Raw genomic sequence first — 22,789 nt, 5'->3', positions numbered from 1 at the left:
ACCTTAGGGAAAAAGAACGAGATGAAAACATGTAGTGGCCAGCGCAGTCTCCACACTTAAACCCCATGGAGCTGGTTTGAGATGAACTGGACAGAAGAGTGAAAGCAAAGCAACCTACAAGTGCCACACATTTACGGGAATTTCTACAACAGAGTTGGGAAGAACTTTCTGAAGAATATTTGATTTCCATTGTGGAAAAAATGCTACCAGTAGTGTGTAATCTACACAAAAATATACAATGTCCAGTTAAAATCTCTCAATTCATTTTTTCTTAAGGAAAGATAAGTTTACTACTTAGAGGGACTTTTAGAGCTTCAAGTTTAATATTGAAATTAGTCAGGTGAATCTGTATTATATATTATATTACATGGTCTTAACCCTAAGATATAAATTAGTCAGGTACATTTATATAAAAAATATTTGCACTTGTTAAGTAAATTTGCAACTTTTAATCTTAGTTTTCTGTTGAAAAGCTTTGGCTCAATGTCTGTTGTTTTAAATGTACTACATAAGTTATTATCACTCGACTACTTTACTGCAAAATATTCAACATCAAATACTAAAAGATGTCCAAAATGATCCCTCTAAAGAGGACATATTGTATATTTCTGATATACTACACAATGCCTTTTCTTCCTCTTTCCCTCTAAAGAGGAATTTTACGCTAGATACCTCCTCATAATTTGAGCAACAGATTATTTTTCCAATTACACATTATGTACAACGACTTCCTTAAAAAAAGAGGACAGATACCGTATCATTACAAAATATTTTACTTTTGGTGCTGTTTGGTAGGTATCATTTAATGTCAGTTATTATACATGCATATGGTACATGTAGCCTATCAAAATACCATCCTTTGCTCTATATTACAGTGTGAGGTTTGTGAGAAAATGTTCTATACCATCAACAGGAAATACTTTAATTGACCGCAAATGGGCAACGATGCTAGACCCACGTAGACAAACAAGCTGCATTAAAGCTTCACACCTGTTTCCATTACAGCTAGAAAGAGTGTGCCAGATACATATATCTGGCACAGAGATGTGCTTGGCTTTTTCCCAGGGACAGACACCGGTGCCAAGGCTGCACACTGAGAAGTGCTGTCTACTGTATGTACGACTGCCAGCCAACTCATCAATAGTAAATACAGCGCGTGTGGTGTATGGGAATGCGGGCCATTTCTTTGTGGTGCTGCTTGGCGTAAGGCCACAGGTAAAAGTCGATGATTGCTGAGTTGACATCGCAGGTCTGTCCGTCTCTCTCCTGCACCAGCTTGCAAAGACGGTCTTTGATCAGCTCCACAGACCAAATTGAACAACCTCGGATTTCGACCTCTCTCCGGTCCCCTGAGCAAAGCAGCTCACCTGAGACAAATGGAAGACAAACGCGCAACACACCGAGTTATGTTAGTCTATGATTTTTAAATAAAATACTTTCTATGGCCAGACACACCCACGATCCTCTCTCACCGTTCTTCAGTGTCTGCATCAGTGTGTCAGAATATCGTAGTGCTTCTAGGTAGACGAGTGCCTGAGGAACCCTGTAGTCAGCAAACATGGTGAGCCAGTCCATGTTAATGATGTCTCCATGTCCTCTGGCCTCCATGATGCCCCAGAAATCTGCCACTAGGATCTGAGCTCGCTTGTAGAATGAAATTCTTTTTCCCTGGAACAAACAGAAGGGCAACACCACACTGTGTGCACAATTATTACACAAATGATTTCTCAGTCAGTCCAAAAGGGTACTGAAGCTCATTAGTTTATTCTCAATTTTTATGCGAGTAGCAAATGAGTCATGCAAAATGATAATTAAATGTCATTTTTGGCCTTTAAAAATCTTCAGTGACCAATACAGGCACCCTTCTGTACAATAATTGCCACAAATTTTCTGTCAGTGGTTTCTTAGTCCGTTCACAATCAAATCTAGCTGAAGCTGCAAGCACAAACTTCCAACTGCTCTAAATGTCACATTTTAAATGGATTTACATCAGTTAAAGAGGGGGAGCATGTCATTATTCAGTCATCTTTGAGGTCTTTCCCACACACTGATTCCAAAGTGTTTAACACTGGTCCTGTACTAGTATGATTAATTTTATACATCAGGTTCATTCTGATATATTCAAGTTTCTTTTGTTCATAGGTGTGGAGTATCAGGAGGTCATTGCATGGACACTGTTAAGAGGTCTGGGCAGGCAGAGAACTGATAGTCTGAGTTCTAATCGATTCTTCTGAGAGGTTGGAGACATTTCCTGTTGTGTCCAAGGGGGCATTAAGTTCTTTTTGGCAGTAAACATCATCTGGTTTGTTACCTTGAACACGGTGCCTGTGTTTGTTGTCTTCTCAGTTGGTCTCTTACCAAATTTATAGCTGTGAAAGAATCCTTGGATTCTGTTCTGCACCCTATTGGAGCATTTAGAGCATCAAGATCAAGGGCCTTCTTGAATGCAGGGGATTTCTTCCACTTTTTAAAGGAGAAGCTGGCAGTAGGTTTATGTGCTGATTTTCAACCTGAAAAGGTGCAAGTAGTTCATCTGCAATGAGAGCGGCTCATACAAATAACACTCGACCACCACTGGTGCCAGGCTCAGCACAATGCCGTGTCCATCATTAATCCAACCACAGTCCCATCCATCTGCTGCATCGTCAGACATTCTCATTTCATTTGTCCTTTAAACCTCCGAAAAATGTGTCTTCAGGTATTTCTTGGCACTTCAGGTTGTGAATCTTATTCAGTGGCGGTCGCGTTTCTTCTTCTTTACCTCTGCCATGTCTCTAAGCACTTCACACACTGTAGGTTGCAGTTCTGAAGGATGTAAGGAGGACATTGGATTCCCGGTGGCTTCATGTCTCATTTTTCCACAAGCCTTTTGCAGTTATTTTGCACCTTTCTGTTTTTGAGACCTTGATGATGATTTGCAACAAGACTTGTGACTGTCCCGTGATCACACCTCAGTTGTTTAGCTATTTTAAGAATCTGTAATTTTTTTTCTTACAATTTTTGACTGTCAGTCAACCTCTCTTTTTGTCCAATTTAACCAGAAGGAATGAAGCTGCCTAACAATTATACACACCTTAATATAAAGCGATAATCACTTTAGACTATACCCTCCATCATAAAACAAATACCATAAAAAGATTAAGTCCAATAAGTGTTCAAGTTCAGTTTTGAGTTGGAAAATGTGCATAGAAATAATGATATGTTCAGAATACTCAGTTGCCTAATGACTGCACACGCAGTGTATGCTCACACTGTATGTGCTGTTTGACCACCTGTTTATCTGTTTTGTAGCCATTGCTATTTATTACATGACAGATGTTCCTACGTAAAGACAACACAATAGCAGCAATGTACAATATGTGCAAAAGAGCATAATTTTCTTCTTCACTCGATGTATAATATGAAATGTGCATGAAAAACTTGCCACGCTGTCTTTGACCAGAAGGTGGAACTCTCACATCACAATTTAGTTCTCCAAATACATACGTTTATCTCCGATCACATATGCTTCCTATATCCTGTCTTAGATTCATTGTAGTATGTATTAGAGAAAAAAAAATGAAGGAAGCGGTTGCTTTATCTCTATATTAAGAAGATAAAAAGCTGAAATATTACAGAAGTTATAGTGACATTTTAGTTTTGGATCTATACTGTAGGAAATCATTGGATTATTCTATTATTCCTGTAGTAATTCAACAGCTAGACTACATTTCTGCAAACAATTACAGCAAACACAGAGCATCTGTGTGAAACAATTTCTCTGCACATTCCCAAAGGTCAATTGTCCCACAATTTTGCAACGGCCAAAACTCTGACCTCATATGTAGCTTCGTCCTTGTAGGATGGAATCTTCTGCACAATAAGCTCCACCATCTTCCGGGCATCGTTTCCGGCTTGGCTGATAAAACTCCGGAAGCTTCCACCATGTTCCAGCAGCACACGACCTCCTTCAGTCAGCACCTTGTTAGAAAGATTTGGTATGTGATGTGTTCAAAATCAACAAAGAAGCAAAGAGCTGCATACTTTCAATTTCCACTTTTGAAGGGGGTACAATGGATGTAATGATGCAACACTGACATACAAAATTTTTTTGAGCTTTGAGTTTTCTTATTCAATATCAGAAACATATGCCGGACAGCAATGAAAAAAAATAACAAATCAGTAACAGGTCATGTTAGTCAAGGTTAAACTTTCATACATGGGTACAACTTATCTATATGAATATGACAGAACATAGGATGACACTTGTGTGTACAGTGCAGGATGTAAAAGTACATTGGCTTTTAAAATCAATGCACCTTCTTTGTTCAGTCTACTGAGTTGAGACAATACACTGTTTTTCTCAAGCGATGGTCTGTACATGAAAAACATGTTTTGTGCTACGTAAATACTGAGAATGTTGCATTGAGTCAAATGTCAAACAATTATATTTTTGTACATGTTTAAACAGAAAGTGAAAATTCAAGGCACAATCTTAAGATTTCCTTTTCACCACTGGACTGATACTAAAGGAACATTACTGCAAGTGACCTACAGATTAAGTGAATCATTACTTCCCTATTAGCATGGCTGCTGCATATTATCATGATAATGTTAGAACCTGGTGGCGCTCCTGAAGCATCGGCATGGGTGTTTCATTGTCTGATCGAAGGACATGACCCAACTCCTCCACACTTATCCGAGAGAAGTACTTTGGATCAGTAATGGGTATACCTGTGGAGTGTGGAGAAGAGAAGCAGCTAGAAGGATGGAGAGTAGGAGGACTCTCAAGGCTACTAAGTTATGAAGTTATAATGTGCTGTAATAACAGGAATATAACTCCATGGTAGCCATTTTCTGTAAGAGGCTCAGAAGACATATTATGTTCGGATCTCACGCTGTCAACCCTTGAGACTGACACTCTGGAGGAAAGCTACCTGTGCTTTTCTGAGAGAATCTCTTGTAATTATAAAGGTCACAGCGACCACACATTGAGAGCACTATACCATATGAGACATAATTGATTCATATCCGGAGTCATTCATGCTAATTATAAATGATGCACGGGCACATGCAGAGCTACAAGCAATTTCCCAGCAGTGCAAGTTCAAGATTAGGGCACATCCACAATAACTAGCAATAAAAAATGCAAAAAAATCACCCAGAATAGAGGAACAAAAAGAGATATCAACATATAATTTTTTCTCTAGAGACCAAGCTAACAAAAATTAGACATCAAAACTCTAAGAACACAGTCCAACCTTTACTGCAGACAGTTACATATTATAATTCAGAGAATTACCCAGATTGCTTGATTTCTGGACTAGAATCTGGCTTATTTTCTGAGCACTTTATGTGACTACTGTAAAAATCCTGTCCAGCATTGGCTGTGGGAATGAATGCAAATGAAGGTCCGATGTGTACATACTAATTAAATGCAATACTAAGTAAAATAAAGTAAAAACATGCTCTCACCTTCTTCCATGGCCCTTGTGATGGCAGCACACAATGTCATATAGCCTGTGTATGTTGTTCCTTTATAAGTCACCTCACACTGTTCAGTTTCTTTCTCTGGCCAAAAGGAAAAGTTCATGGTGTCCACCACAAACACCCAGTTCAATGCCTGTAGAGTTTAAAGAAGTTACAAAGAAAGGACGATGAAATGCTATAAACTTAAACGTTGCAGTAAGAGAAAACACAGTTAATGTACTATAATACAAGATGGCCTGAAGACAAAAATATGTTCAAAAGGGTTTCTCCATCTTGAACTCTACGTTTTCCTCTGCTACATTTCTGTGTGCCATCGAGGGATGGACACTTATGAATACAGACATCCAGTTTTTAATTTCCTGATGTCTGCATAAACGTGATGATGGCCATTAATAACTGACTTCTAGGATTGATTCCCTCCTCCTGCCCAATCATTGTGCTTTTCATCATTTCTTGGACAGTTTTATTGAATAGTGGAAAGGTCACTCAAGTTGACCATTTACTTAGTTTCTAGAAAAAAAAATCGAATGTTTTAACACAGTACAAAATCCCATTTTTAAATAAGGCTGATTTTCTTGATTACTGATTAATCCTCAGACTATTTTTCCAAGTATTCACGTGAAGGTCACGACAGAGTGAAAAATGCTCTTTGCAGATTCCTAAACCCAAAGAAGGCCTCCTCAAATGTCTTTATTTTTTTTAAAAGCTAACAGCCTTCCACCCAAAGGTATTTAGTTTATAATAACACAAGAAAACAGAAAAGCAGAAAGTTCTTACAGAATTGATAAGTTGCAATCATCAATTAACTGGTGTTTCTACTTGATAAATAACAATAATCTTTGTTCTTAATTGTCGCAAGCTCCAGTAATTTACCAAAATTACTGAAATGTAGAAATACAGTCTACAATAAACAATGCCAAATTTCAAATTGTCTAAAATCTCTCTGTTATCATTTCCATATTATGAACAGAAGTGGTGATGTGAGCAATTAATTTGTGCATCATTTGAGGTCTCTCTCCATGAGTGAGCCCCTCAGTCTGTCATCCTACATGAGTATTTGTGCAGTGCTGCTGTTGCTCTGTTTTGTAGTGAACAAAATCCTCCATGTAGGATGTGGTTCACTACATATGTATAAAATGACAAATAACTCAGCACTCTGCATGGTCCTGAGTGCTGACAAACTCCCCTGGTCAGAGGTGGGTGCTGGGGCCAATGGATTTGCCTTCTTCCAACCACTGGCAGTCAAATCGTCGCTGTGCCGGAGAGCATAAAGCATCTCTGCCACCTTCTGCACTCCTGCGTCCTCCACAAACACATCTCGACTCCGCTCTGCTATGAACTGGCCAGACTCGCGAGGAAACAGATGTGCTTCCATGATGAATACTGCATGGAGCAGAAATACAATTGAAACGACATATGTGGGCTAACAAGCATGCATAAATGAGAATATGTTTCTCAGAAAAGCCTAGATGACTATAAGGATGATACTCTAAAAGTAAGTATGTCTTCTGGCATTTTCAAACATAATAAGCCATATTAAATGAAAGTACATTAGACTAGTTCTAGTCCAAAACATACTGGCATCAGGAGCAGCTATGATCATATGTGGGTGCAAGGTGGCTTTTTCATACTAAAACCCCAGTATCAATCATACATCTCTGGGGAAGTGCCATTTTAAAGATGATCTCCCTGCTTTATTAAGCAGCTCTCAATGAAATAACTTAATCAAGATGAAAGAGATGAAACAAGGCAAGATGATTCATTTTTTGAAAGAAAGCCTTGCATGAGGATTCAGAGTAACTCCAAAGTAATGACAGTGCTTTGGAATAAAGTTTTGCAAGATCTGTGCTGGTTTCCAAACTCCTTCTGTGGTGTTTTCAAGATTAAACTATTGTCTCATCTTGTGTTCATAACTAGAATGGAAGCACACAAACATAAAAGGCCGATGTACACAAAAGTGACCATCTACCAAAAATAACTAGCAAATACACAAAAAATTGTCCATGGAATCAGTAAAAGTAGATCTTTGCAAAATTTCTTGAGCCTGGATGAAATGAAATACAATAAGTGCTACCAGTTTATAGCGTATTCAGACATGACATTTATTAGGATTATTATAGACAATACCATAGTATTGTTTCTGATGTTTAGGCTGTATGTGTTTGGTTTTTCTGATATCCATGTTTAGAAAGATGTTACAATGATTGACTTCGGAATTTTATGTGTAAAATACAGACATTGTTTCTTCCAATTATCATATTATTTGTAATCTTTAAAACAGAACTCTTTCATGAATAAATCAAGTCATTTTGATGCATTAATTCAGTCACAATGTAGGAGTCGCAATCACTTTTGGAAGAAAGGAAAACCTTATGGCTTAAACGATTTGAACTGGGTACTGTTAGGCTTTTCAACCATTAAAAATTAATGGACTGATTATAATCTAGGGCACAGTGCAAGTAAATTAATGCAGAGACATGCAGATAAGTGTTCTGGCAATAACTTTTTGGCACAATGTCGCCACACAAGAGCATCCCTGATCAATCTCTTTATTTAGACAGAAAGAAGATAGTTATATCCTAGTTTCTCTCAAGTAAGTTCATTTTATCTACCTTATCGTTGATGAAATTAGTGTTCACAGTGATTATTCTGTACTTGTTTTATTGTGCTGTGGTTTTAATGTGTCTGTAATCTCGACGGCATTGGAAATAAGGGAAACCTCAATGTCCTTCTGAGAATAAAGGTTTGAATTGAATTGAACTGAATTGTGTCCAGTGGCTGTGTGGAAATGCCAGTTATGCACAACCACAGTGACCACTAAAAGAAATTAATTGACAGTAGTCTTTCTCTGGTGAGTTATATGATTCACTCTCCACTTTGAAATGTCAACAAAATGCAGTGGTTTTGCGTTTTCTTGGTCAGCTCTCGTCGGTCAGTCTGAAGACTCGCTTCATTACCTTTCATTGTAAATGTGGACGAGCAAAGTACAAGACCTGACTGAACGCATTCACGTTGGCCGCTGACTTTTTAGTTACCATTAATAGACGTTTCTACGCTTTCATATTCCGCAACAATTCATCCAGTTTTTGGATAGAAACCTACTGTAAACAACAATTAATTTATTTATTCATAGGCAAACCCATGCTGGACTCCACTTACCGATAAACAGACACCACTCTACAAGATCGTGTTGTGTATTTCCACTACCTGGTTTCCAGCTGTTGGCCAATCACAGTCTCGCTTGTGAGCTCGTCACTGACTTATCAACCAATCATGACAAGCCAGGAAAGGAAACCGGAAAACAATGTCCGTTCAGTATTCACTGCAAAATTAACCTCGTAAATTGCGTCATGCTCGACTTGTGAAGTCTGTAAATGCATCCAGTACCGACCAAATGAAAGCTATAAAGGCTTCTTAATGAAAAAAAAAAAAGAGGTGATCAACCAGCTGGTTGACAGACCAACAGAAAACGATTCTGCATGAATTTCCACAACTGATAGATATTAATAACTTTGGAAGCTAAACAAAAAACCCCAAAAAACCATTTGCCGTTACCATTTTATTTAACGTAGATTATTGCTTCATTTCTTCATAGTATAATAAATTGAATTTATGTAGCTTTTGGCCAAAAACAATTGGCAGATATTTCTTTATATTACTATACTATAGAGTATTCTGGATCATTTTATGACAAGTCAGATAAAACTCAATCACTTAAGAGAAAACACCATTTGCAGTCTAACAGATAATAATCTAAAGTTTTGGCTTTAAATATGTGTCTACATTGTAGCCTAAATGCCATCAGTGAAAGGAAAACTGTTCCAGCTGCAAAAACAAAGGTTTACCAAGCATGCTCATTAAATATTCAAAATGGTTCAGTAAAAAGTGGCATCATCTTTATTTGTCTTACAATTTGACAATGTAAAGTCTACAGCATGGAGAGCAAACAAGTGTAGAGCACAGGAAGTATCAGGGACAAAATAGATGAGTTCAGTTTCATTTGTCATATCTCCATTAAAATGTTTTAACAAATTTCTAACAAGTTTCCATATGTGAGGGGTTACCCAAATGATTCAGTTTTGTTTCATCACACATCTACCATATTCATAGAAATTAGACTGTCCTGTATCTGGTGTGTACACAAGTCCCACCGTAAACATCCCAAATCCCACTCTAAAGGGTAAAATTCCCCACAGACTTCAAAAAAAAAAAAAAGAAAAGAAAAGAAGCTTACATTCTGCATGTTGCACAGAGTGGTAATGTGGTACAACTGTGAGTGAAGGGGCTGATATAGACAACAGAGAGCACACCAACCCACACACGCTGACATGCACACACACAGGACAGATTCACACGGAGACAAACTTGCACATAAAAAATAAGGTCATAAAAAACAAACCCATCGAAAAATAAAGGTTATGTTTATTTTTGTTTGTGAGAAGTCTGAAGGATATTTTGATATATGAGTGTTAGAAAAAAGCAAAACGTATTTGATAAACTAATGGACTACACTCTTAAAAATGCAGAACATCTACATTTTCTTTTATGCACAGGAATGTTGGACATTTGTTTCATTAAAAAATACAAAAATAAAATTCAAAAAAGACACCCACAATCCAGAATTATAGTCTGAAGGGGATGTGTTGGACAGGGGCAGAAAGGTTGGGAGGAAGGGGAGGGCAATCTGTGTCTGCTTCAATCTGAGCCTCTTGGGTCTACAGCAAATGACCAGAGTACTGCTTCACACTGAAATAAAAAGAGTGGAATAATAAATAAAATACACAAGAAAAATGCAATTCACAAACAAATGACTGTGTAAATATATTGCTATGCAACTGTGGGTGGGATGAAGTCTTGAGAGGAGAAGGATGGGGATGCAGAGCGGGAAGAAAGACAGACGGCGAGTAAGAAAGACAGGCAGAGAGAGAGAAGGCGAAGATGTGACAAGTGGCTGAAGGAGAGCGAGGAAGAGGAGGAGGAAAACGAGGGGTGTGGTTAGTCCTTGTGTCCAAGCAGGTGCAGCACACTGAAGGAGGAGGAGAGGAAGGAAGAGGGAGGCAGGTTTAGTTACCATGGCAACACTACACTACTCATGAGACAGGGCAGCAGGTCTACAGCTGTATTAGCATTCGGGCAAAGCTCGGATAGCATCAACAAGGAAGTAGTGTGTATTATACGTGCCTACTGGTTGCCAAGGGAGACAGAAGAGGAGGAGCCTGTGCTATTTGGCAGACTGTGATTTGTTGTCGGTTGATCTAACTAAAAACAACAAAATCACTAGTCTTCCACACAGCAGCAGCCAGGGGAAGAATCAATCCACTCCCTGCTTCACAGTGAAACGGCTTAGACGGCAAATAGACATTGTGGTTTTTTCTCCATTTTTCTACTAATAATATTCAGTGGACAAATGTGACAGTCAAAAAAACATGTCAATCACATTGACCCTTTTAAAAAATGTTATGTAATATGTAAAGCTATTAAGTTTGCCTACTCCTTCACAGCCATTTCATGTAAGAGGAAGGTTTGAACTAGTTGCAGGTTGCATGGGGAAGAAAGGAAGGGAGTTAGTGTAGAAGAGACAGCAGGCAACAGAATTGCATAACCCAACAAAAATTGGGCTAACTAGTATTAGGATGCAATTTCAGGGGAATTTTTTTTTTTTTTTTTTTTTTTAACACATTTACAGTCTCAACAAAACCTATAACATGAGGTTCCATGGATTTAAAGACAGGCAAAGAAAATTAGCATCTTTTAAGTGTCTGCAGTTCTTTTTTAGTATGAGTTTGCAAGACAGCACTTTCTAAGAAGGCTGCATTATACAGAGTAGTACAACCCTTATTGATGCAACAGTGACACAAGCTCAGGTCGGGTTAAATCAAATAGAAGAGTTTCATGAAGGTTTTCAAAAAGGGTTCCAATCTAAGAATACAGGTTAATTGATTTAATGGGTTCATTTTGAAGAGAAGAACGGTTTAACTACAACTAGCATGCTGAATTAAGAATTTCTACAACTAACAAGATGAAATTCGGTGCAATACAAAAAGACTTGCCTGTTCTGTAAAAGGTACTGGGCATTCTGGATCTGATCCTGGGTGCCAGTAATAGTAATGATTCGGTCCTCAGAACCTTCCAGAGGTTCATCGATCTTGATGGAGGCCCCTGACTCATGGCGGATCTGTTTGATCCGCTGGCCTCCCTTACCGATGATAGAGCCAGCCAGCTGTTAGGAGGGTAAGAGAAAAAGAGGGGTGGGGGGAAGAAGAGAAAATAAAACAACAAATAGAAAAATATTTTAGCCACTGGAGATACATGTGTGAAGCTTAAAAAATGAGAAAGACAAAGATGAGATGGACACAACAAAATAGAGTAATGTATGACTAACACAAATGTTCAAGAAGACATCGTTTCAAATATTCTAGCTGTTTTTTGCAATCTGTAAATGTGAAGCGATGAACAATTTTCAAATGATTTCTATAAATGTCACTGAATGATGACTATGACCTTGTAAATTGTGGAGTGCATATGGAAAAGTCGGTTTGTGAGAAACAACACACCTTATCGGTCTCTACAACTGGAATACTGTACCTGTCATTTACATGATGTACACACACGTCACAGTGTTATAAGGATGATGACAGAGTGCAGATATCATGATCACATTTGGTACTGTGGAATGTTGTGTCCATACATTTACATTGTGAGGTAGCAGGTGAAAAAAATCTTTTTTTTGTTGTGCAAGTTTGTACTTATGTTTCTGTCATTTACTCACGTCTTTAGGGATCGTCACTTGTGTGGTGATGACTGGACCCCCCATGTCATTATAGGAGCCACGTCCACCTGATGGCAAAAGGGAGGGGAGAGGTGAAATCCAGAGCAGATAACCAGGGGCAGGGAGTGTGGACACAGTGGGGAAGTAAGTAAAGCACTAAAAACCAATACTTGGCAGCCAACATTATCACACATGGCTCGGCAAATTTTTTTAAATCATCCAGATTGATGAAGCGTAGACACTCACCTGACTGGTAGCTATCCCAGGAGGAACTGTTGTCTGACCAGGAGAGGAAAGAAGGAACACTGACTCAGAGACTAACACCAAGATAAGTTATATCTGTGACCCTTGTAAACAATTATTCAAATTACCCACAATAACATTAAACTCAAACATGGTTATACATGTTCAAAAGCTCCTCAACAGACATTTATTGAATTATATATAACTAATTGTGTATGCACATCCTAAAGATTTGTTGTCAACACAAACTTTCAGTGAAATAGCGTGCCATTTTAAAACACAATATCGTAATAAACCAATAACTCCAAAACCTTACTGTTAGCTTCAGTGTCCCATCAGCCAGTTTACCATTATACAGATTTTATTATGTCTATGACAAAATACTTGACACATCTTTGAAAGAGCCCTGAGGCCTGTAGTCTTAAGGTACATTAAGACACATAAATAGCCTTGCAACCACTTCCATATAATGTCACAGAAAAACATAAAGCTTAGCACTTACCATATCCTCCGCCACTCTGTAAAAAACAAACAGCGACACAGACGGGTTACATACTGTACAACCGATTCCTTTCATCTTCCACATAAACCGATAAAGGATTGTAAGCATAAATGTATGGATAATGCAGCAGCCTCGTCCATGGAGCAGACTAAACTAAAAGCCACCCAGTTTTCATCCACAAGACAGACTCCTCCTTCTTCCCACCCTCCATCCCCCCCCTTCCCGTCTCTCCTTGCATCTCCATCAGCCCCCATTTTCAGCTGCTATTCAGCTGCTGCTGTCACCAGGGCAACAAGCAATTCAAAAAGCTGTTGCTGAGCAACGGCAGGCAGTATCCTGCCAGCTCTCAGAGAGGGAGAGGGAGAGAGAGACCTTCCAGTCTGTCAACAAAGCATTATTAGTGCTTAGCAACGAACCATGGCCACCCCCACCCTCCCCACCCCCAACATCCTCTCTCGCTTTGCAGGAAAAACAGGCTGGCCGTGAAAAGTACACAGTAAGAGGGCAATTATAGCTGATTATTATGGGGTGTCTCCGGCTGTGGTGATTATGGTCATTTGGTGGGATGGTTTACACCATGGCAAAACTAGCTTGGATCCATGGCCAGGATTTAGATGAGTGTATGCACATGCATGTGCGTGAGTGACCAGCTATGGTTGTACGGTCAATAAACCACCATTGTCATAACAGGACAATGGACAATCACAGCATATTGTCTAGTGCTAGGACCAACCAGTATGCTAGCCTGAGGATGTTGGCAGCCAATGAGATGCTAGTACCAGAGCTGCATGCATTTAGCAAAGGGTCACTTACCATGTTATCGCTATAGCGATCCGGTCTGCCTCTTCTGTCACTGTTGACAGGGAGGGGGGGCAGAGACAGGCAGAGAGAGACACAGAGAGAAATGTGGGTTGGGGTGGAAAGAAATAGAAAATGCTTTGAAAAAATGCTTGACAACATTCCAAAGAAAATTTCTGGTCTAGGTCAAACTGCACACACACGCTGAGCAAGATTACAGTATAAACACATTTCCTCTCAGCCATCTTCCCACACAGTAACAGGAACAGCTCTGACAGTGTTATGGTGAGAGGAGTGACAGGTGGTGGTGATGATGATCAGAGCCAAGGGCTGTTGCTTTTTTTCCCCCCACGACTTAGCTCAAATAAAGGAATTAGCTGAAGAAATGTGTTTGGATTTACTTGGTACTCTTGCTGTTCCTGAAGAACATACATCCATGGATGTTAATATCATGTCAAGTTACAGCCTCAGCTTAACTTAATATTATTATATATACTTTTGCTTGACACCATCTATCTGTTGTATTACATATTTATATCATCAGCTGTCATATCACTAGTTAAGAAAAATATCAGAACCAACATATTCAGACAGGCATCAGCCGTATCAGTTTGATTTATTTTGTAGACAATTGACACTAAACCTAGAACATATTATGATATATTTTTCTAGATTTGTGGAAAGCATAGGTTCTCATTTTAAAATTTACTGGAGCTCTTAAACAGTCTGTCAACTACCAAAATTATTCTTTTTCAAATGTATTTGTTATTGGAAATTGGACTTAAGAAATGAAACTAATTTAAAAGTCTGTCAAAATGTTGCATTCATGTGCAACAGTAAATATTAGAAAGATCCTCTTTGATTACAAGCCAGCTTGTGAAAGCATGCCATTTTGCAAACGACCCAAGTGACAAATGTCAGCTTCACACCAGCACATGACCCTCATACACACCACAACAACTATATTCTCTCAAACATGGTTCGTGTGGAAGGAATAGCAGATTGAATGAGTTATTAACACAGGAAAGACAAAAGAGGTTGTCATACAACGCTACTGTAATTTTCTAATAATGACTCTAAATATGTGGACTGTGAACAGGTGAATGAGGATCGGGGTAGGGGGCTGTAGGTAGTACACTACAAACACAAGTATCACAATGGATGTAAGTATTGAGAGTTAGGGATATGACAAGACAGGAAAAGTTTATAAGAGTGTTAGTTTCTCACAAGTTATCAGAAGTAGATACCAGACATATTCAAAAGCTGTAACAATTAAGTTAGAAGGCAAAGGAAAAAAGAATGTGTAGGGATACCTCAACACTTGCAACTTAACTTGAATACACTGCCACCAAATGATCTGTCACATTAGTGAATGGAACTTATGCTGAGCACCTGTCAGCTAGTAAATCATTCCTGACAAAGACCAAAGGGTAAAATGCTGCACAACAGGAAGCCCCACCCAATGGTATTAACAAGGAATTATAACTTCAGTAAATTACAAAGCACCTATTTTGCGGCAAGTGCAGGTGATAAAAAAACAACACAACATCAGAATGTCAAAGTATCCCTGTTAAGATTAATTAGAACATTTAATCAGAGGTAGGGACAGAAACTTACTTTGACCTTTCATCTGAGCCACGGTACGAGTCATAGTAACGATCATCTCTGTGGGCAAGATGTAAATGGGGAAAAAAGACACACAAACACACCCAGACATACAATGATGAGCACATACACTTAATGGAATGATAATCATGAACACCACTGTTTCAAGAAAGGTGCATAGTCTGACACTAATTACATGCAGAATGCTGGACTCCGTTTATTCTATAAAAGACAATGTAAGCAAGTCTCATGAATCTGTTAACAGAATGCACCTGAATGGAAAATAAGCAAATGAACAAGAACTAAGCTTTGTACATGCAGATGCAGGTGGGGAAAAAAAAACAAGTGCTCTAGAAGAGGTACACCTTGTATGTCTAAAATATCACTTAAAATAACACTTAAAAATCGAGAGATTAATGCAAGAAAATGACCTCTTAACTTTAAACTAATGAATGGGGTCATGCAGTCATTTTGCACTGAAGTATTCAGTAAAACAGAGAATGCTTACAAGAATTTATTTGTACGATACTCAATTAAGGCCATGCCTTATGACAAGACTCACATCTGTGAACAAGGAAAAGCAAGGCACGAGTGTGACAACCTGTACATCGTTTATGTTTATTTCTTACCCTCTGTGTGGGTGTCCCATGGACATGTTGCGTCCACGGCCACTCCCCCTTCCAACCCTACTTGGGTGGGGTGGAGGACCTCGGCGGGGGCTCATCTCATCATAATCGCGGCGGGAGGGAGGCATGGGTCCCCGTACCCCCCTGCTCGAGGGCATTCGGTCAAAGCCACGGTCACCACCGCTGGACCGCCCTCCGCGTATGGGGAACCCTCCCATGATCCTACGGCCGCCCCCTCTCTCCTCAAACATCATGGTAAAACCACCATATTCATATGTTTCGTCATAGAAGTTGGGGTCGTAGGGCTGTGTACGGCCCTTTATGGGAGCCTAAGAAAGAAGAGAACAGAAAAAGATATACTGACCTGTTTGAGAAGAAGAAGAATCTAATAATATCATGTTCCTGTTGTAAAATAAAATGGCTTAAAAGAGCACTAAATGTTGTCATTTTGAAATCATTTCCAACAAATTCAAAAACTTAAAAGCAACAGAACATAAAATTTTCCAAACATCAAGGTATCTTGAATCACAAAAAAAACATTCAACTAGGACATAGCATGGAAAACTACAAAAGGCCTCACAAACACTGTAAAAGGTTCTTACTTCAGAGACGAGTTCCAGCATAGTCTTTATACACTCTACCACCCTCTCCGTTTTACCGCCAACCAGCACTACACGGTCTGTCGACTGGGGACAACACTCCTGAAACAGCTTGATGCTGGTCTTTGTGTTCTGAAGACACACACATGTAAGCACACGAGTAGGTCAGAAAAAAGGACTACTATTATACAATACAGCTGCTTATTTACAGGTAAAAAAAACAAATTACAAGCACTCATGAAAACACAAATTAATTTTACAATATTTTATTAGGTATGACAGAACACATTTTGTACTATGGGCACTTCATAAATTTAAGCCAGCAAAAAGAAAATATTAACTCAAGAACATTGACAATATAAAACAATAATTAAAAAGAGAAAAATCATATCCTGTCTCAATACCTCTAGCTGTTTTCAATTTGAAGAGATGCATTCTTGTTACAAGTGTAAAACTGGCAAAAACTGAGAATTGTGGGAAAAAGGACACCCACTACTTGTGTGAACATACCTCACGGAGCTCCTTGATCTTGGCTCCCTTCACCCCGATGATAGAGCCAGCCAGGCTCTGGTGGATCAGCAGACGCAGCTCACAATCAAAATCCATGCCATTGTATTGCTGGTACTGTGAGGACATTAAACATGTTCATAACATGATACAATCCATTCCGTCCCCCAAAAAAGACTCAAACCTGCCTGGGTCTTATGTCCCTTCTTATTTTGGCAAAATCATCTGAGTTCAAGTAGAATATATAAAAGATGGCAAAAAACATATTACCATACGTCTGATAATAGGTGTCATACACCCTTACAATGACAAAAAAAATAATCGATGAATTGTTTTCAATTTCAGTTTGAAAGTTGTTATTGACGTGACAGCAGTGTTGTACACAGCCTCAAAACAGAATGTAAGCAAAAGCAATTGGATAGGATTCAAACGGGTCTAGTCTAACTTGTGCAAACAATTTTTTTGCAAATAAAAACAAGGAGTAAAATACAATGTACATTTGCAAAAGACAGTTTGGTAGTAATGTAAATTCAGAAAAGAAAAGACAAAAACTTCAATAAGTGCTCACCTCCTCCAATGTTGGGATAATCTTCAACAGGATTTCTCCAACGGTCTCAATGTCGGCACTGATGCTCAGGATGCTTCATATTTCATCCACCAATGACAAAACAGAGCACAGCCACACAAAGGGTGGAGGTGCCAGGAAGGCATCGCAGGAGGGAGGGAACAACATTTCAGATCATAGAATTCATAATGGACCCCTTTTTTCCCCACAGAAAAACAGTGAAACCACATTAAAAACTCTCTACTGAGACTAACAGAGCTTAATAAAATGTTAAGGTCCAGTATTTTCTAAATATTAAATGTTAAATTCCTGATAATTGTACCCTGTAACTGGCAAAAAAGCTGGCACCCAAACAATGCAATGAAAAGAAAACAGTCTTTATCCAGAGAAAGGAAGTAAAGAGACAAAATTAAAAAAAGGACCCAAAGAAAAGTGACTGCATTTGGTGACCACTGAAGGGGCAAGACGGGGAGTGTGAAGTTTAGGAGAATCTGGCAGGAATAAGCACCAATGGTGCTAGAGAGAAATCTAAAGTCCTAAAGCATAAGTCGGTGGATGCACACCACAAAGACTTTGACAACATATACCCCAAATAAGGTGCCTAACACAACTATTAAATATTGGTGAAGACAGAAAGGACTAATAAAACCTCTCTCCCATTTCTTATTACTTGCAAGTTATCCAATCTTAAAAAAAAAATGCTTGAACTATGATCATGATGATTAATTTGGCCAACAAATTGTAAACAAATTTTTGCTGTCTGCACCCACCTAGTGACAAAATAAAATTAACACAATGATTGTACTGATAAGGAGAACTTAAGCAAAGTCTACACATGGAAGCAGAATGGTAGGCTTCTAAGGGAGAGTAACAGAGGAGATTATACTATGGTAAATGAATTCTGTCACCACTCGAGTTGATGCTTTTTAAGGGGATGGGAGAAGCAATTAATATAAAACCAAAGAATGCGGAGATGAGCGGGACAGAGAGTGATATCCTATACTTTCAATAGCTCCAGCAGTCAACCACCAAGTTCAGATGAAGCAGAAGACAGGAAAGGAAAAACACAGACACATACACACAATCACACAACGCTTGAATCTTAGCTTGAAAATTACGTTTCAGAATGGATGGACAATCTGAGTCTATCAATACAAGGAGGACATCACAAGGAAAGAATGCGATGATGCGAGAAACAAGTGAGCTCATGAAACTAACAAAAAACACGAACACCAGAATATCCACTCTGAGGGGGGAGGGAAGTGAAAACGCGGAAGATAAAGAGGATAGATGATCATCAATTAAAATAATAAAATAAAAACTGACATATTGCACAGATTATTATAGCAAAGATTAAAAAAGACAGTGGCAGATTGTGGAAAAAACCCTGACAACACCAGCCTAAGTTTAAATGCTGACGTGACTTTAAAAATGGCATATAAAAGGATGTTCATGTGGCTTTTACAGGCTCAACAGGCAGATTTGGACATGAACGCATCTAGGCATTTTGACTGAGGCTAATATACTGTGAGAACAGGTAGGTTAAAATACAGTGACTTGACAGAGGCAGGATGACTATTTATTATTATTCATCTCTTCTTGTTTGTTTGACCTGTAGTCAGGCAGTGAGAGGGAGGAGCTTAGGGACATACCGCTCAGGCCCACTGCTGTCTGGGACTGACACACTGGCATTGTACTGGGCGTGGCATGGGCAGGGGCCAGGGCCATTCGAGCACAGATGTCAATCAAGTAAGGCGCCCATTTAGGGACAGGGCGCGATTATGGGCAGGGCCAACCAGGGTGTCAGGTGGGCGGGCGCAGGAGGGGCCATCCAGAACATGGGCAACAGAGGAGGAAGTGGGCAAAAAGTAAACAGTAAAATAATAAACAAGGGAGAGGGAAGAGGGAAGAGGAATACATTTTTAATATACAGGCTCTACACTGTTCAAACGTGACTTTAATTTGATTCTCTCAGAGATTGGTTTTTCAAAGAGAGAAAAGGAGAAAAGGTGACATTGGAAAATGGGTAATGGCATATTAAGAACATGAAGATTCAATGTTGGGGAATAAACCAGAGACAGTGAGAAAGAGGGGAGGGGGGACAAACTGTGGAGGGCTAGAGAAAGAGGCAATGACATTGAATGAATCAAGAATTGGTTTGCTTTAACAGTTATTTAAAAAAATGTTTACTTAAATAATAGCGTGCGCTACAGGTGACCTCATGAACTCAGCACTGTGCCCATAAATTTAAATTAACAAGAGCATCAGTGTTGCCGCAATATCAGTGTTACAATAAATTATCATTATGAAGAAACAAATAGACATTAAATTGGACTTTTGTGCCTAGGGTCAGTTTAGCTGAGGCAATCACATAATGGTCATGTGAAAAGCAAAAGATAAAACCAACCTCAAAGGGTTTACCAGGAGATCTCATTAACAGAAGGCTAATAACATGGGCATCAGCTGCCACACCCCTTATTTACTTGGAAAAAACAATATCAACGCCAAATACCAAAATAAGTTTTAATCAGTTACCAAGGGTAAATCTAAAAAGAACTGCTGTCCTATAGATGAAGCTGGGTAGGTTTGAGAGACCAGTAAAGAGAAAAATATAGAATACAAAATAAAAGTTCTAAACTAAATAAAAATTGCAGGGTGTACAAAAAATATATATACTCACGTCTGTGCGAAGAGCTTTGATGTTTTTGCCACCCTTCCCAATTACAGCTCCTGCATTCTGAGAATACAAGGAATACTTACAAAAACTGCAAACAAAGTAACAAGACCATGTGTACCAGCATGTGTTAACTAACAGACAAGACGCAAAATAATAATACAAATAATGTAAAGAAAAGCACAATGATTGTACAAACACCTGTTATCAAGTGCAAAAATTAATTATTCAAAAAGGAAAAAATGTGATCAGGGCAACAAAAAGAAAACCGCATAAAAAGGACGGAGTATGAGAAATTCTTACAGACGGGGAGCCCAGAAGAACAAGACAAAAATACCAATAATCACATAAGGGTTCAACATGAAATGCGAAATGAAAGGGAAGCTGATTTACTTTGCTCTGCAGGAGGATGCGAAGCTCAACCATCTCATCTGAGTTCCTGGAGCGCTTGAATGATTTCTGCTCATCTGCATCCTCAGCAGGGCGCTTACCTGGCATAAGGAGATAAAAACATACCCTAACAAGTCTGCACATACCACCTTCAACAAGAAAATAATCCAAAAAGACCACAGAAAGCAGTGTATCATACAATTACAAGTCTTATATTTTAAGTCTGTTCTAGTATTTAAGCTAAATATATACAAATCACTGTGTGCAAAGCCAGGAAAGTGGCAGATTTTAAAAACCTTCTCTGAAAGGGGAACACAATTTTGGGTGGAGATCAATTAATGTGCAGGTCCTTAGGGATTGCACAACAAAAGATTTGACATGTGTAACTTCCAGTAATCTTAAACATATATAGTTGTAAACAAACTGCTAAAAGATTGCCATTGCAATTCTTTCTTTACAAACAAAATAAACTGCTAAATTTCCACAACATAGCTGACAAAATAAAGAAGTCATGCTTTATACCATTAGTCTCTGTGTTGCTGAATGAAGTCTCTTCTTGTTGATCGATTTCTGTCTCCATGGTCTTCTGACAGAAGCAGAGAGGAGGTGAACACCTCGGTCCGGGATACAGGTGGCAGCAGCAGGGAGAGAGAAGCACAAAACTGGCTCCTGTGAGCTGTGGTTCTCTGTCAACATTGTAAGAGCGAGGAAAAAAACACTATTAGTCAATTCAAGCAGTGTGATGGAAATCCAGCTACTTGTCTGGGGGATAAAAGGGAGGAAAACTGGCTGAAACCCGGCACTCACCGATATTTATTCCAGCGACAAGGGCGTGTTGATAGGCGGATCTAAAAAAGCAAGGACCAAACAGCTCCTACGACCTGTCTGGGAGGGAGAGGCTACTTTAAATACTGAAATGTCGCCTTACGAAAGACTCGCTGATTGCAAAGTTTGAAACGCACCGATTATGATTGAACATCTTGTATTTAACTCTTGCGCTTGGATCACTGTGACTGTAATGCAAGGCAACATGGCTTGAGCGCACCTCGAGCGTTTATTCATGACCATTGTTATACAAAGGAACCTGATATCATTTTAAAGTTATCAGTAGCCATATCAGCACATGAATCGGAGTGTTTGGCCGGAGAGAGAAGCATTGCGCAATGTTTCGAGGTGAAGGAAGAGTGCGACTGCCACCGTCCAGTAATCAGCAGATGAGTTAATCACTGGTGAATAATGATAACGAATGATGTTAACGTTAAATGCCCGAATAATAATTAACGTGATTAAATAATTTAGTAATAATCGCCAAACAATAAAGCGAATTCTCACTTTCAAGCAGTCTGATAACCCACACCAGACATTAAGCCGTTAAAAGTATGACATCGACTAAACCGAAAGTGAGCTCGCTCGTTTGAAGCTAACTTAGCGCCAGTTATCTAAGCTGTGGTTAAGGTTAGCTACCGGGGCAGCTAACTAAGCTGGAGGGAAGTGCGTTAGCTTCGAGCTCCTTCGCCTTTATTTGAATTACAGATTTCTGCCAAATGTCGGCCATATTCTTTTCACTTAGCCAGTCGCTTATGCTATGGCGGGTAGTTATATGATTTTGATGGAACGGGAGTGGGTTTATAAACCGTTACCTGTCGATCAATACAAAGACCAGCCCGAGCCACTCAAGCTAGCGGTTTGCAAATTTCGCCATGTTGCCATAATTTCGGTTGAGCACAAATGGAGCTACCCAGGGCAGCTAGTTAGCGAACGAATTGACTGCTGATAATATATTACGGATGTATTTCTTTTCATAGCACCGGTGCGCTTCAACTACATTATGCTCAATGTAACAAAGATAAAAGGGGAAAATATCGTCAAAACACAAACCTGCGGTGCAACACCTCGCTCGACCCCTTCCTTCTCTACCGAACATGGAAGTATGCACCACAAAATGAGCTACTGTGATTTCATTGGTTGAACGGAAAGCAAATCAAACAGACGACAATTATGATTGGCTGCTAACGACGTCAATCACAAGGATGGAGGCGTTT

At 39.2% G+C, this 22,789-nt stretch overlaps 2 protein-coding genes across 5 annotated transcripts; both read right to left on the bottom strand.

Annotated features, from left to right (window-relative positions):
• Positions 1-755: 755 nt before the first annotated feature.
• On the bottom strand, positions 756-8,738 carry qng1 (Q-nucleotide N-glycosylase 1). The gene is made up of 7 exons (XM_055011157.1): positions 8,629-8,738; positions 6,659-6,852; positions 5,455-5,605; positions 4,601-4,713; positions 3,817-3,960; positions 1,473-1,668; positions 756-1,367 (listed from the first exon to the last, which is right to left on the bottom strand). The coding sequence occupies exons 2-7, from the start codon at positions 6,842-6,844 to the stop codon at positions 1,138-1,140; spliced, it is 1,020 nt and encodes a 339-aa protein (XP_054867132.1). The 5' UTR covers positions 6,845-6,852; positions 8,629-8,738; the 3' UTR covers positions 756-1,137.
• A 605-nt stretch (positions 8,739-9,343) lies between these two features.
• On the bottom strand, positions 9,344-22,696 carry hnrnpk (heterogeneous nuclear ribonucleoprotein K). 4 transcript variants are annotated; one of them, XM_023268505.3, is made up of 17 exons: positions 22,626-22,696; positions 21,555-21,632; positions 21,270-21,433; positions 20,751-20,848; positions 20,364-20,420; positions 19,336-19,379; positions 17,687-17,759; positions 17,122-17,235; positions 16,615-16,743; positions 16,016-16,341; positions 15,399-15,446; positions 13,797-13,836; positions 12,984-12,999; positions 12,485-12,517; positions 12,239-12,306; positions 11,520-11,689; positions 9,344-10,215 (listed from the first exon to the last, which is right to left on the bottom strand). In XM_023268505.3, exons 3-17 carry the CDS (start codon positions 21,325-21,327, stop codon positions 10,185-10,187), a joined length of 1,305 nt encoding a protein of 434 aa, XP_023124273.1. In that variant the 5' UTR covers positions 21,328-21,433; positions 21,555-21,632; positions 22,626-22,696; the 3' UTR covers positions 9,344-10,184. The 4 variants fall into 4 exon arrangements, with proteins under 4 accessions (XP_023124273.1, XP_023124274.1, XP_035803254.1 ...); XM_023268506.3 differs by having other exon boundaries at positions 21,555-21,628; positions 22,626-22,688; XM_035947360.2 differs by lacking the exon at positions 9,344-10,215 and adding an exon at positions 10,229-10,495.
• Positions 22,697-22,789: the final 93 nt, after the last annotated feature.

This window comes from Amphiprion ocellaris, chromosome 6 (assembly GCF_022539595.1).
Source record: "Amphiprion ocellaris isolate individual 3 ecotype Okinawa chromosome 6, ASM2253959v1, whole genome shotgun sequence".
NCBI lineage: Eukaryota > Metazoa > Chordata > Actinopteri > Pomacentridae > Amphiprion > Amphiprion ocellaris.
This window is presented reverse-complemented; position numbering and strand designations above follow the sequence as displayed.

What these genes read in the sequence shown, in the direction of transcription:
- hnrnpk (XM_023268505.3), bottom strand. Translation starts at nt 21,327, where the DNA reads ATGGAGACAGAAATCGATCAACAAGAAGAGACTTCATTCAGCAACACA. An exon ending in CAGCAACACAGAGACTAATG is followed by an intron (nt 20,849 to 21,269) that starts GTATAAAGCATG and finishes TCCTTATGCCAG; the next exon opens with GTAAGCGCCCTGCTGAGGAT. An exon ending in CTGGGATAGCTACCAGTCAG is followed by an intron (nt 12,307 to 12,484) that starts GTGAGTGTCTAC and finishes TTTTGCCATCAG; the next exon opens with GTGGACGTGGCTCCTATAAT.
- qng1 (XM_055011157.1), bottom strand. Translation starts at nt 6,844, where the DNA reads ATGGAAGCACATCTGTTTCCTCGCGAGTCTGGCCAGTTCATAGCAGAG. An exon ending in CCCCAGCACCCACCTCTGAC is followed by an intron (nt 5,606 to 6,658) that starts CAGGGGAGTTTG and finishes CTTTAAACTCTA; the next exon opens with CAGGCATTGAACTGGGTGTT. An exon ending in CACAAGGGCCATGGAAGAAG is followed by an intron (nt 4,714 to 5,454) that starts GTGAGAGCATGT and finishes CACACTCCACAG; the next exon opens with GTATACCCATTACTGATCCA.